Genomic DNA, 14652 nt, shown 5'->3' with positions numbered 1-14652 from the left:
ATGATGTGTGGGCACGTTGTATTCGCGGCATTTCTGCAGAACCTGCCGAATCGCGAAAATTTGGTCCGTGGTAGCGCGGGCACCCATGAATCCCGCCTGGTATTGCCCCACGAACTCTCTTGCATATGGTGACAGACGGCGGCATAGAATTTGGGAGAGTACCTTGTAGGCGGCGCTCAGCAGTGTGATCGCGCGGTAGTTGCAGCAATCCAACTTGTCGCCCTTTTTGTAGATTGGGCATACGACACCTTCCATCCACTCCTCCGGTAATATCTCCTCCCAAATCTTGGCAATTACCCAGTGCAGCGCTCTAGCCAGTACTTCACCACCGTATTTCAATAGCTCACTTGGTAGTTGATCTACACCAGTTGCTTTGTTGTTCTTCAGCCGACCGATCTCCTCCTCAACGTCTTGAAGATCAGGGGCCGGTAGCCTGTCGTCTTCTGCGCGTGCTCCAAGGTCTGTTGCCGTGCCACCTTCGTTTTCTGCTGCTTCACCGTTGAGGTGCTCGTCATAGTACTGCTTCCACCTCTCAATCACCTCACCCTCGTTCGTGAGAAGGTTACCGTCCAAGTCCTTGCACATATCGGCTTGCGGCACGTAGCCTTTGCGCGAACTATTTAGCTTCTCGTAGAACTTCCGTGTGTCGTTTACGCGGTACAGATTTTCCATCGCCTCGCGATCTTGATCTTCCTGCTGACGCTTCTTCCTTCGGAAAACCGAGTTTTGTCTGTTCCGCGCTTGTCTGTATCGCTCCACATTCAATCTCGTGCGGTGTTGCAGCATTCTCGCCCGTGCTGCATTCTTCTCCTCTACTAACAGTTTGCATTCGCCGTCAAACCAGTCATTTCTTCGGTCCGGGATTGCAGTACCTAGTGCCGCTACAGCACTACTACCTATGGCTGAACGGATGTCCCTCCAGCCATCTTCAAGAGAAGCTGCGCCAAGCTGCTCTTCCGTGGGTAGTGCAACTTCCAGCTGCTGCGCGTAGTCCTGGGCAACTCCGGTGTCCCGTAGTTGCTCAATGTTGGGTCGTGGCGTTCGACTTCGACGTGTGTTATGCACCGTCGAGAGTTTTGAGCGCATGCATACTGCAACTAGGTAGTGGTCCGAATCTATGTTCGCACTGCGGTACGTGCGGACGTTGATAATGTCGGAGAAGAATTTCCCGTCGATTAGAACGTGATCGATTTGGTTTTCTGTGTGTTGGTCAGGTGATCTCCAGGTGGCTTTGTGGATATCCTTGCGGGGGAAAAAGGTACTTCGAACTACCATACCCCGGGAGGCTGCAAAGTTCACGCATCGTTGGCCGTTGTCGTTCGATACGGCATGCAGGCTGTTTGGCCCGATTGCCGGTCTATACATTGCCTCCCGTCCTACCTGAGCGTTCATGTCGCCGATGACGATTTTGACGTCCCGTTGCGAACAGCCGTCGTACACCTGCTCCAGCTGCGCATAGAACGCTTCTTTCTCGTCGTCGGGTCTCCCTTCGTGTGGGCAGTGCACGTTGATGATGCTGTAGTTGAAGAAACGGCCCTTAATCCTCAACTTGCACATCCTCGCGTTGATCGGCTGCCAACCAATCACGCGTTGGCGCATCTTACCCAGCACTACAAAGCCGGTTCCCAGCTCGTTGGTGGTGCCACAGCTCTGGTAGAAAGTAGCCGCTCGATGCCCGCTTTTCCATACCTTTTGTCCCGTCCAGCAAAGTTCCTGCAGTGCTACGACTTCGAAGTTGCGTTGTTGAAGTTCGTCATAGATTAACCTATCGCAACCCGGGAAGCCGAGCGATTTGCAGTTCCATGTTCCGAGTTTCCAATCGTAGTCCTTATTTCGTCGCGTAGGTCCGTGCCGATTGTTCCGATCCGTATTTCTTTCTTCGGTATTTGCAACTTTGTTTTTTTTCCAGGGCGGCTTGTTGGGCCTGCCCCAACCCCCTGTCTCGCCGGGGGACCATCGTGCACAGCTCTGTTTAGAGTCCCACGCTGGCACTAGGACGGTGATCAGCCGCTCCTAACATGGAGAACAGACGCCGTTTTGAGCCGCACCTCCATGGTGAGCAGACGCTCAGGTTTGGTGAAGCATTTCCTCTATCACCGTACTATGGTTACCGCGCCAGTGTTCGCGTCGCACCTCTTCACTTTGCTATTGCCGGACTGGCAACATTGCCCAGGCTACGCCAACCAGCTGTGTCCATGTTTCAGCTGGTAGTCTTTTGTTATCATATGACTCGAGGAGGCGTGAAGTAGGAACTTGTGAGGACCAGGGCTAGGTATTCCGCTCCTTCCAGGTTGTCAACTCACCATTTTGTAGTGATGGAGTAATATGACATGCACTAAACTAAGGAGACCGGATATACTACAATAGATCAAATTACTGGTCGCAGTGGTGCTACACACTTAGATTTTTTTGCCGAGATGGGCACCACCGAGCAGCTCGGCATTTTATTTTGCTGGAAATTCAGTAAAAAATATGTTTGTTAGCTGAGATCTCGGCAAAATTCCCGTTTGTTAGCTGAATCTCGGCAAGTTTTTCACTGAGATCCAGCAAAATAAAATGCCGAGCTGCTCGGTGGTGCCCAAATCTAAGTGTGTAGGTCCCGAACAGAGGAAAATAAAAACGCAAATCGAGTTGGATGTTTAGTTTTGTGATGTGACAAAATACAATGAAGATGATAAAACAGAAGAACACGATTGGACATAGAGAAAATACAGATGGAACTATCCCAAAGTGTTTTACAGGTATTTACTAACAAAAAATACAGAGTACACATAGGTTCGAGCAACAACAAGCGAATACAATATCCTTTCTAGCTGCCAAATGCTTAGATAAAGTTGAAATTTGGTTTGATTAGAAGAATTTGAGGAAATTAAAATTTAACAAGTAGGTAATACTGCATAGAATTTTAATGTTCGATTTTTCAATGTCTCAATTGTTGAGTTAAAAAACAATTGACCAGACAAAGATTTCCGTAATCTCGAGCATAAAAATTCAAATTCTAGGTAAATGAGATTGTTACTTCATTAAAGAAATTTTCAGGATTGTATTTCACTACTGGGACTTGATTTTTTTTTGTATTTTTAGACTTGTAGAAAAGATACAAATCACTAATCAAAATCAAGATTCAGGATTTCGAGGTTAAAAGGCCAATTCTTTAGAAACCAAACTTAAATAAATTTTCAAGCTTCTAAACTTTGAACAAACTATTTCTGAACTTCGAACGAACTCAAAGGAGATTGACTAAGATCGTAATATAGAAATTATGCAGATTATTTTACAGTTTTTTTTCAGCCAGCTACAGATTAAAAGATATATACAGATTTAAAAAAATACATATTAAAATAGGGAAAAAAATGTGGAAACACTGCTTTTTGTGAAATGTTTTTTTTTTGTGGGATTGTATCAATGTATAGTGAAACTCAGATGAACATACTTTTGGAACTATTATTTTTATTCTACGCTCTGCTTTGTCTAGGCTAAAGAACTCACAATGCCTGGTGTCAATTGGCATAATACTCTCCACCAACTGTTTACCACAGTAGCTAACTACACACGACTGATAGCTGCATACTAATCATGAATTTAATCGAATGAATTGGCAACACTATCCAAAAGAGCTGTAAAAGCATCTTCCAGTTCACCTGAGTGTCCCAAAGTCTGCAAGCAGTATTCCTTGATTATTCCACAAACGACCTAAAATAGAAGTGTATATATGATTAACCGACACACTTTATTGCCCGTAGTTTACCCGTACACCAGCGAAACTATTAACATGGAAAGCAAATAAAGATAGCTAATCAACAGAATATTAAAATTATAGGTAGTATCACCTCAACATCTGGTTTGGCCACTCCATGTCTTTTGTGATTTTTGACCATTTTTGAAAGGCTGCTTTTATACATCATGGGATGATCCAGTCCATACTCAATAAGGGCTCCTAAAATTCCCCGATTTGAAATAAAAAGTATTATTCGCTATCTAAGCAAGGTTTTTTATTAACTTCAAATATACAGTAAAAAAATTAAAAACTTCAAAGCTGTGCTTTACTTACCAAAAAAGTTCATCACATTCAATGCGTGAGCATGCAGGGATCTGTTATCTTTCAACTCCTTTGCCTCATAATCCATGGAAAAATCGAAATATCCCAAATATTCTGGATTCTTTTCGAAGAACCTTTAAACAATAAAACAGTCGAATTACACTCGAAAAAATAATGTAACTACATTAATAACAATCAGGGGAAAAGTTTGGAACATTTCTTAAGCCTGTAGGAACACGAAAGTAATTGTTTGAACAAGTTTTGATTTAAATCTTTGTTGCAGCTTTGAAGCATCCTTCGTAATGCTCGACCTGGCGCAAAGACGCGCTTGTTGGCCGAAAATCGCGTCTCCGGAAAAACAAAAGAGTGAACTATATTTATATATTTGGAACCACTCAACGTTTGAGAACCACTGTGTATTACAGTTATGTCAATTAATTTTTAATACTTACCGCAAAAAAATGTTTGTACCATGAGTCACAATGTCCGGTTTAACTAATTTCCAGGCATCAACAAGCACATTTTGTTGTGCGGGAGTTATTCCAGTTTCAGACATTCTATTGGATGAAAAATCAGAATCGATTTAAATCAAAGTTTCTATGGAGTCTTTGAAGCGAAGGAAGTCCTACAACAGATTACAGTACGCAAAGTATTTAATATGCACAAAAGTATGACACTAGGGGAATGGAGGACAAAATCTATGCTATAAAAAATCCTTAACCGGACCTGAAAACAAACCCACCCTTTCTGACATGTCCGTGTCTTTACTGACCGCAGAGGGACTATCTGAATTACTTAGTCAACGACGCTTGTATATCAATTTGTTCGCTGACAAACGAGAATCAATCGGTTTGCTGCAATGTTGCATCAGCGTAACACAATTTTTTATCGTAATCAGTTTATTAAACATTTAGTAATCAATCTCAATCTTCATTGATAGGGCTATGCGCCACTTCGATCTACTTTGCTTGATATGCGTATATTGCTCTCTTCGTATCATGTCATCATCTATCGTATGTATATATCATATCACCATAGAATTATTTTTAGACCCAGTTCAAATACTTTTGCGCTATTTCTAGTTTTACTTGTGATTTGTTTTATTTTTCGTGAAGCGTATGACGGAAATGTCGGAAATGTCGGAAATGAGCACCATACAACGAATTAGAGTGGAACCTTACCCCCAAGTCTAACTCACTTTAATGAGTAAGGATCTGATTAAAACTTCTTTTAAAACGTGTGCCATAGGAATATGCCGGTAATATGATGTGATAAGAACTATTTGCACTACAATTATACACATTTGCATGGCATAGTTGTAGAAAAAAGGTCGAAAGACAAAAGGTCGAAAGGCAAAAGGTCGAGAGGTAAAAGGTCGAAAGGCAAAAGGTCGAAAGGCAAAAGGTCGAAAGGCAAGGTCGAATAGCAAAATATCTAAAGGCACAACGTCGAAAGACAAAAGGTCAAAATGGATAAAAAGTCAAAATGTATAAAAGGTCGAAATGGACAAAAGATTGAATTTACAAAAGGTCGAACTGAACAACCATTTGTCCTTTTCAGCCTTTTGTACATTTTGATCTTTTAGACCTCAACCTTTTGTTTTTCGCCCTTTTGTCTTTTGACCTTTTGTCTTTTGACCTTTTGTCTTTTGACCTTTTGTCATAGATTCTTGTCAGCCCGGACTCAGCTGGTGGTGGAGAGGGTAGCAAAACCCGAATAAAAATTTACCATACAAAAATAATACAATCTACTGTTACAATGCAAAAAATCTATCGCAGTAACCATAAATTTGACGTTAAAATAATTATTAAAGCTTCATACAGACATTTTTTTTTAAAGTGAAATTTCATTTTCGAAAACTATCCTAATGAGATTTTTTTGACTGCATTTTTGGATTCAGCGCACAATTTTACATGAGAAATAACCATCAGCGTACAAAGTTCAAATATACTGTAAACTAGTGTTATCAATCTCTTAAAAAAATAATTACTATTCAATTAAACGTATGGCTCAAAACTATGTTCAGTACAACAATATGGAAAAAGGCTAGAACAAAAAGTTTGTTTTTGCCATAGTAATTTCCATATAAACTTCAAATGGTTTGTGACAAGTCAGTTTCTTACCAAATGAGTTAAAATTTTGGGCGGTTAATCAGATTTTAAGCGGTTTGAGCACTATGAAGCGAAAATTTCAAATTTTGCATCACTCTAATGCTCATAAAACAACAACAATAACAATAAATAACCTCCCTTAGCTCAGTTGGTATAGCCGCAGCTACAAAGCAAGACCATGCTGGAGGTGACTGTTTTCGATTCCCGGTTAGGTCTGGGCATAGAGTATGATTGTACTTGTCCCACAAATATACTAATGGAAAAATGGTACAGGCATCGAAAGCCCTCAATTAAAAACTGTGGCCTTCAGATGCTGTATCAAGCATAAAATTATCCATTCAAGTACTTGAGATACTGAATTTAAAGACTGCATGATTTGTGGGTTAAAATTACCCATAACTTTTGAATGTTAAGGTATAACCAAATACTTTTTTCAGCAAAAATGTACGCCAACTCTTCTGAAGACCTTTTTCGAAACATTTGAAACAAAAAAAAAATTAAAATTAAAAACTATTTTTGGTGCCCCTATTATAAAGCAGATGGTGATGAACTAGCCCAGAAGTGGCAAAAATCACTCTAATAAAGTATAAAAAAATAAAGCATAAAAATAATTCTAGCATGGTCAAATGAAAAGCTACATAAATTGTGCCTTCAGCAAAGCTGCTTGAATTTTTTTGTTCGACAACTTTGCTGATGAATGTAACCACTTATAACTAAAAACAAAAAGTTAGATTCCTGATTTAATTTAAAATGAGGACCACCCTAATCGTCATTTTTTTTTTAAAGAAGACGCATTTAATCAACTAAAATCAACTTTAACGACACTAACCCCCTTAAATAAATACAAACAGAGTAATAAGTTAAGTTTTATTATAGTCCCTATATTCATTCCAATATTCTTATCCGGATGACCGGATATTTGTGTCCGAATAATCAGAGTTTCCTGGAACTGGATGCAGTGTGCACAATTTGTAAAATATATCTCAAAGAATCACAAAACTGTTTTGCAGCACAAATAGAACTAAAACTGGAGATCCAGAACCACGTAAGGAAAGTGACCAACTTTTAACTCCGACAAACCCACTAGCCCACTGTTAAACTTATTTTTTACCGAGATGCTTGCCGACCACTCGAAACAAAGACATGTAAAATGATCACGTTTCACTTATACCAAGGTAACAATTAAAGCAAATAAATGTTAGCACATAAACAATATATTTGGTTAATTTTGTAAAATCTCCTTCTGCTTATACCTTCTGGCGGAAGTTGTAAAAATATACCAAGCACTTTGTTACTTCGCTACTGATGTGTCACTGTAATGTCCGTTCCTTTTATACCTTCCAGAAAGTAAAGAAAGTTAGTGTTATTCTTAACACGTTTATTTAAAGGACTTTTGATGCTCACCTACAAGTGACAAAATTTACCTTATGCTTAAATTATTCGAAATTTTCGTTATCCATTTCATTCAGTATAACTTACCGAGTACTATTACTTCGCCATAGCTAATTTTTGCTTGTTTTTTGTTTAAGTCAAGTTTATCTCGATTCTAAGTTGCTTAAAAATGTATACTACTGAATATAGCTGCCATATATCATTACTTTTCTCCTACATAGGTAAACCATTTTAATGATCGGAAGGGGTGAAAACCAATTCATTAACACGCAAATCAACAATTATTCTTCTGCTTGTTTACTCTCTCAAATTTTCATTTCCAACCACTTGGCGGGGTTCTTGATGGTTATGTTGTCGACTGTTTTAATATCGATTCCTCGCAAAGCAAAACGCATTAGAATGTTGTTCAATATGTGGGAGTAGCCATGTCCACCAAAATGGGTCTGAAAGTAGATATTAGATGAAAAAAGCTCATTAGTCACAAACTCCTTCCACAACTGGAATTTACGTATTATGTTCGGTGAAACGCAGGTCTGGCAGGTGATCAATGCTGATACTGATACCAATATATTATTTATTTTCGAACGAATAGAAGACGAAAAAAGAAGAAGTGTGAATCTATGAATGGACTGTCTCGTGCTTTTTTAGCGATTTCCCATATTTGTTGTTGTTTACAAAACAGTTATCAATTGAGTTTAGTTCGTGCTATCTTGTAGGAAGCATCTCAAGGAAACATAAAATATTCACATGACCATTAGCCCTTTGTTAGTCGCGTGGGTGTCATGTGCCTGTGTGCCTGACTGCCTGGATAAAAACAAGCTAAAAAGAACATTTTTCCGGAAATTTCAAACATAAACTAATGTTACACCCTTTGCACCAATAACATATAAAGTATTATGGGCAACATAAAAACAATTTCTTACCAGTCGATGCTTGGTGTGAATATCATGTGACAGCAGAATACGATCTTCATAGCCTTCATTCAGCAGATGCACGATGCTTTCAATACGTTGCTCATCCGATGGCATGTATGCTAGATTGTTGAACTGATAGTATGAACATTCTGTTCCAAATAGATCAAACTGACAATACGTTCCAAGCTTTGCAAATTCCAACAGGTCTTCAAAATCAAATATTGTACGATCTGCAGATAGAATGTAGAAAATACAACATCCAAAGTTAACTTCATTTCAAAAATGTACATTACCCAAATGAGACATAACACATTTGTCTGCCTTTCCTCCTGCTTCCAAGTATAAACGAATAATCTCAGCCGGTGCATCTTTATCTCGTCCCGGATGGAAGGTTACTGGACAGTTGAGAACGCTTTGAGTTTCTGCTGTTGCTTGAATTGCTTTTTTCTCGAACGAGGTGATCGGCCATGAGCTGCCAACTTCGCCTATAATTCCACATTTTATCATATTGGTTTCATGAGCATTGGTTTCAACTTGTATCCCAAATAGAATTTCCTTTGTATACAGATCACCCAACTCTTCGATCGTCATATGTGTAACGGAGTCCGGTTGGACCATTTGGACGTAATGTCCTGTTCCGGCGACTATATGCACATTACACGCTTCCGAAATATTGTAAAGAAGTTTCAAATTACGATTGATTCCATGCGATGTGTTTTCAACAATTGCGCCTAAAAAATATTAAACGTTTAGAATTTAATCTATTATATACGCTCGCAAAAGACTCACTTCCGCCACAAGCTTTGTACTGCATTACATCTTTTAGCACAGCATCATGAGTTTCATCGTCTTCGAAATTGACATTGTACGCAGAGCTGTACGGATACTGACGAACGTATCCTACGTTCTGTAGCGTGATCTTTTTATTGACATAAACCTCCAGTCCTGGAGGGGGTGCAACGTAAAAATGATGAAAGTCCAACGACAAATGTTCATGCGTTAATGTAAACCCCAGCGTCAAAGGATCTACCGGGCCTCGGACTAGAAACGACAAATTTCAGTATATTCGCAAAAATGAGCTTATTTCGTTGCAAACCTGTCATCACTTTCGCCATTTTTGATAATTGTGGTAGCAGTCAAACAAATCACAATCAACTAATTAAAAACACCACATCCGACCGATTAGCAAGATTAAATAGCAAGCGCACCGAAGAACGTCCAGTCACAGAATATTTGAACAGATTGGTTTCGCGTCTTTATAACACGAAAATTTTATCAACAAATTTAAGCTTGACTTTGTTATTAGCACGGAGCTGATTTCAAGGGAGTCTGTAAACAAGAAAATCCTCACAGCGTTAATGTGCTTATCATTTGTCACATCGAATGATAACCGAAGAGAAAAAAGCTGTTCTAAATTTAAACTCAGTTGTGCTGCTCCGATGATAACACTGACACCACAGCCATACCAAACAAGAAAAGATGACTCCAGACTCGTAGTTCTTTGTTGCTGCCCCCTGCCAATCAGTCGAAAACGGTGGCCGACATTCTTTGATTTCTTTTTATTAATTTGAATTCATTCATTGCTGTATGGGTTATTACATATAATGCATCGTTTCCAAACCATGTATTGACGTACTGGGGAAGTGAATGACAAGCACATAAACAGAAGCGGAACAGAGTTAGCTTAATCTCACGGTGGGAGTACGGTGAAAATCGGGAGTACGATGAAAAATAATGAATAAACGCCCCAAGCACTTTAATAACCCGATAAGAATCCTTGCAATATAAGACTGAAACACGGCTTTCAATTGGTATAACAACATTTTTAAAAGGCTGTAGTGGAATGGTGGAAGTGCGTAGGATAATTCAATGTTATTTTTGAAGCTGGAAGAGTTTTTGAAAGTTATGCCAAATGTCCATTATGCCAAGTTAATTTATGCCAAACGGCATTCCCCAACTATGTGATACTTGCAACAGTTAACCAGTTAAACAACAGTTTAACAACAGTTAAAAATCAATTGATATCAAGAGCAAATTTTCATTACGTCGAATGTAACAAAGGTAAACAAAGTCGAGCTATCAGTGTCAATCGATGCTCCTGCTATTACACTATATACTGTCCGAATATAGGATCACATCCCATTTTTAAAATTATTTACCAGTCAAATTGCTTTTTGACGTAATCACCTTCCGATCAAAATAGTTTTCGATGTTACTTAAGTCACCCGATTTCTATGGAGATGCCGTTTGCCTTAAGTAACAGCGCAGAGAAACCAGTGAAAAGTGTACGTTCGTCGTTTCGCTTTCTCATTATTAAAGTGAATAAATCAAACTGTTTGTTGCTAAGATGATTTCGGTGGTCCTAAAATGATAAATGGGCTGCACGTAAGGAGACGTAATTGATAATTCTCCCGAATATCCTGGTAAATGCACTTTGACTTAAGTAACAATAGGGGCCACCAAACGACGTATAATTACTTTTGACTAAAAAACCAGTATTTTTTAGCATGAAAGCTAGCGATTTGCATTTGTATGATTAAAACCCGGCTAAATATGTTAAACATTGCTATCACTATGAGATTGTGTTTAATTGAAAATAGGAATAACTTTTCGGTCATCAAAACAAAACTTTATTTTTCTTGGATCGGTGCGAATGTTACTTACAACATAATGAAAATTTGCTCTTGATATGTGCTCGTTTGACTCTTTAAAAACTGTTTACTTACTTCCAAGAATAATTCTCGACTACTTTTACAACGGGACGTATCAGCTTCTGTAAATAATGCATTTGATCGTCGATTTGGCGTAACTAGTAGCTCATCCACGCATACTAACACCACAGAGAACAGACATGGAGGCTGGAACAAAATTTCTCTAAAAACTTGTGTAAGGATTCCTATTTGACTTCTGCGCCATTAACGGCGACTTCCCCACTTAAAAATCCTCTTTGACAACATGATGGCGCTGGCGTTGCACAAATTACACTAGACACTAAGTGCTAGTAGCGCCAAGTGGCAATTTTCAACAGAAAAATTTATCGATACTAGCGCCAAATTGGTCGAAAGTGGAAAATTTAGAGAGAAAATCAGGAGATGCTAACACCACGTAACGGCGACGTTCCCACTTATTTTACACAAGTTTCTGACCGAGCTTCAACGTCTGTTCTCTGTGCTAACACTACCACCAGATAGGGAAATTTCCCCCGTGGGCGTGGGCGAGCTATCAGTTACGGCAAGCGACGATCAAATCCATTGTTTACAAAAGCTGATACGTCCCTTCGAAAAAGTAATCGAGAATTTCAATTTCGTTTTCGGTTACAGCACAGAGAAGAGAGAACAGACGTTGAGGCTCAAACAAATTTCTCTTAGTTTAAAGATTCCTATTCGACTTAAGCGCCACTAATGGCGACTTCCCCACTTAAAAACCCTCTTTGACAACATGATGGCGCTGGCGTTGCAAAACTTACACTAGACACTAAGTGCTGGTAGCGCCAAGTGGCAATTTTCAACAGATAATTTATCGATACTAGCGCCAAATTGGTTGAAAGTGATAAAATTATAGAGGAAATCAGGAGATGCTAGCGCTACGTAACGGCATCGTTTCCACTTAACTTTACACAAGTTTCGGACCGAGCTTGGACGTCTGTTCTCTGTGACTTAAGGCTCGAACAAGATTTGTCTATAAACTAGTGTAAAGATTCCTATTCGACTAATGCGCCACTAACGGCGACTTCCCCACTCAAAAACCCTCTTTGACAACCTGATGGCGTTGGCGTTGCACAACTAGACACTAAGTGCCGGTAGCGCCGAGTGGTAATTTTCAACAGACAATTTATCGATACTAGCGCCAAATTGGTAGAAAGTGGAAAGACTAAAATGAAATGAACAGTTTCAGTAGGCCCTCAAGCAGTATGCTGACAAGAGATATTTGAAATATATCTAGATAGAGCTGGAATTAGCGCGTAACAGCTTTTGTAAACAATGACTTGTCTCGATGATTTCCGGAAAGTCAAGGTTCGCCCATGCAAATCAACATCACCGACAGGTAGGGAAGACTTCCCCTTTTCGATTGTTATGTTGGTTTGCGTGGGCGAACGTTGACTTTCCGGAAATCATCGAGAGAAGTCATTGTTTACAAAAGCTGTTACGCCCTAATTCCAGCTCTATCTAGATATATACAATTCGACAGTGAGCATGCATAAGGGCGAATACGCGATGATCGATTCTCTTCATCGATTGCTACAGCTATGCGAAACAATTTTCTAGAATTTGTTCAATGCAGAGTAGTAACAGGTTGTATTGGGTATCAAAAGCAACAGCAAACGCACCGAGAAACGTTAAATCTAGCGAGTTATTAACAAAAGAGAAAATCGACGAAGAGAATCGATCATCGCGTATAGGCCCTTATGCATGCTCACTGTCGAATTAGTTGAGTTTTAGTAGGTCGACCATATTGCTACGAAATTTACCCACTTTCCCCTACTGCTGGCCTTCATATGAGATTACGTAGATGTTTCAATTAACTCTGCATTATCCAACAATATTTTGGAAATATCTTCGGCCATTTAAAAAGATTTCTTTTGTTTAATCTTTTTTAAAGAGTATTAGTTTTCCATGTGTTGTAGGTTAATTGGTTGATTGTGTCATGTTTTTTTTATCGAATCGGTAGACATCAACCGATTTAGCAAACTAAAACTGATTTATTCCGTATTTTTCCCTGAAAGCTTATAAAAATAAAGGAACATTCTTCAACATCTCGATCAACATACCTTATTGCAAAATCAGTATACCCATTAGTTTTACAGTCTTTATTCTATTTCAAACATACTCAAGCTCTTTGTTCAAATTGTGGAGCTTGATCATGATACGCCTTTGTACGTACAAACGAATTATGTCGATACCCATCTTTGGATGACGTCTCGAAATAGAATTAACTAAATTTTCAATCACATTTTCATTACGGTAGAAAGTAATATCCGAAACATAGTTCTCCAGCTTCCTTGCCTGCTCGATCCAAAGCCGCGATGGTTCCACTATCCCGGTAGGCATTTCTGGCATGACCACATAGCTATTGTCCTTCCTTTCGATAACAAAGGTCTGATCGCCAAGATATTCATACTTCCCTCGCAGTGCATTAGCAACATAATTGATAAGATGCGAACATGCCTGTTTTTCCGAAATATTTACAATACTCGGATCGTCAACGACATCAGGTATGTCATATTCTAGTTTGTCAGACGGTAGATGGGCCTCTTGGATAATCCTATTGGACATGGATGATGCATCACCGTCCGCGATGGCCATGCCTAGCTGGAACAGAATTTTACTGGTAGATTGTACGCTGGAAGAGTTGATGTTTTGGAAAACATCGAAGATTCGACTTAAGTTGTACAATGTAAGGTTTCTAGTAGGTATCGATTCACAGTTATGTCTTTTTCTTAGATCAATCAACAACTTTTTCATAGAGTTCAATGATACCAATATGGCCTTTTGCAAGCATGAGCTTTGTTCGCTGGGACATTTCAAAGCTTCGATAGTGTCGTACATTCCGTCCAAAACCATATTTTGCTCTTCAATGTTCGTTCCATACTGCTGATGCGTAATGACCACATCATCTACCCCCTTGGCAGGTTTGCTTCCTGTAGTCAACAAATCGTACCAATCACTAAATAGCTCAAACAGAGTAGCTAATACATTAACAGCTTCATCTCCTTCCTCGGACAATATCTTTAAAGCCTTAACCACGTTGCTGGAGACCATGTCGTCTAGCGATTCAACGTCCGAAAAATCTGACTCCTACGAAAAAAAACCCGGATTTACAAATAGTTAAATTTATCCGCAAAATACTTAAACATTATACTCACATTCAGCAGGGTATCAAGTGTTGTAGTACTCAACAGTTGAGAAATTTCTGGGTGATTTGATTCATACAGCTTTTGTACAACATCCTTGGTAATCAGCACGTCATCTTGTACCAGGAAACCATCTTCAACGAATACCTTCCGGATAAGCGAGAGCGTTGAAATCACACAAGTAAACATGTAGATGGGCTGTTCTGTTTTAGGATGGCAGATGAAATGGTTATCAGTGGATACGTCAAATTCCGTCCACAGATCTGTTGTCTCTTGGTCACACGTTCCGCTTACTCCCACTACGTTGAAACCTACGTCGTGCAGCTCATTGATCAGTGCCAGCAA

General features: G+C 39.4%; 2 protein-coding genes across 2 annotated transcripts; both read right to left on the bottom strand.

Moving 5' to 3' along the window:
- Positions 1-3482: 3482 nt before the first annotated feature.
- glob3 (globin 3) lies at positions 3483-4595 on the bottom strand. The gene is made up of 4 exons (XM_065227064.1): positions 4492-4595; positions 4052-4173; positions 3831-3937; positions 3483-3693 (listed from the first exon to the last, which is right to left on the bottom strand). The coding sequence occupies exons 1-4, from the start codon at positions 4593-4595 to the stop codon at positions 3583-3585; spliced, it is 444 nt and encodes a 147-aa protein (XP_065083136.1). The 3' UTR covers positions 3483-3582.
- Positions 4596-7804: 3209 nt separating this feature from the next.
- LOC135705369 (phosphotriesterase-related protein) lies at positions 7805-9779 on the bottom strand. Its single transcript, XM_065227063.1, has 5 exons — positions 9553-9779; positions 9246-9497; positions 8750-9187; positions 8466-8686; positions 7805-7985 (listed from the first exon to the last, which is right to left on the bottom strand). The coding sequence occupies exons 1-5, from the start codon at positions 9569-9571 to the stop codon at positions 7848-7850; spliced, it is 1068 nt and encodes a 355-aa protein (XP_065083135.1). The 5' UTR covers positions 9572-9779; the 3' UTR covers positions 7805-7847.
- Positions 9780-14652: the final 4873 nt, after the last annotated feature.

This window comes from Ochlerotatus camptorhynchus, unplaced genomic scaffold, assembly GCF_037179485.1.
Source record: "Ochlerotatus camptorhynchus isolate MF236.1 unplaced genomic scaffold, CSIRO-AGI_Acam_v1.1 ptg000265l, whole genome shotgun sequence".
NCBI classification, from domain to species: Eukaryota; Metazoa; Arthropoda; class Insecta; order Diptera; family Culicidae; genus Ochlerotatus; species Ochlerotatus camptorhynchus.
This window is presented reverse-complemented; position numbering and strand designations above follow the sequence as displayed.

What these genes read in the sequence shown, in the direction of transcription:
- glob3 (XM_065227064.1), bottom strand. Translation starts at nt 4,595, where the DNA reads ATGTCTGAAACTGGAATAACTCCCGCACAACAAAATGTGCTTGTTGAT. An exon ending in GGTACAAACATTTTTTTGCG is followed by an intron (nt 4,174 to 4,491) that starts GTAAGTATTAAA and finishes TATTGTTTAAAG; the next exon opens with GTTCTTCGAAAAGAATCCAG. An exon ending in GAATGTGATGAACTTTTTTG is followed by an intron (nt 3,938 to 4,051) that starts GTAAGTAAAGCA and finishes GGGGAATTTTAG; the next exon opens with GAGCCCTTATTGAGTATGGA.
- LOC135705369 (XM_065227063.1), bottom strand. An exon ending in ATGTGTTATGTCTCATTTGG is followed by an intron (nt 8,687 to 8,749) that starts GTAATGTACATT and finishes TTCTATCTGCAG; the next exon opens with ATCGTACAATATTTGATTTT. An exon ending in TTCACACCAAGCATCGACTG is followed by an intron (nt 7,986 to 8,465) that starts GTAAGAAATTGT and finishes ATCTACTTTCAG; the next exon opens with ACCCATTTTGGTGGACATGG.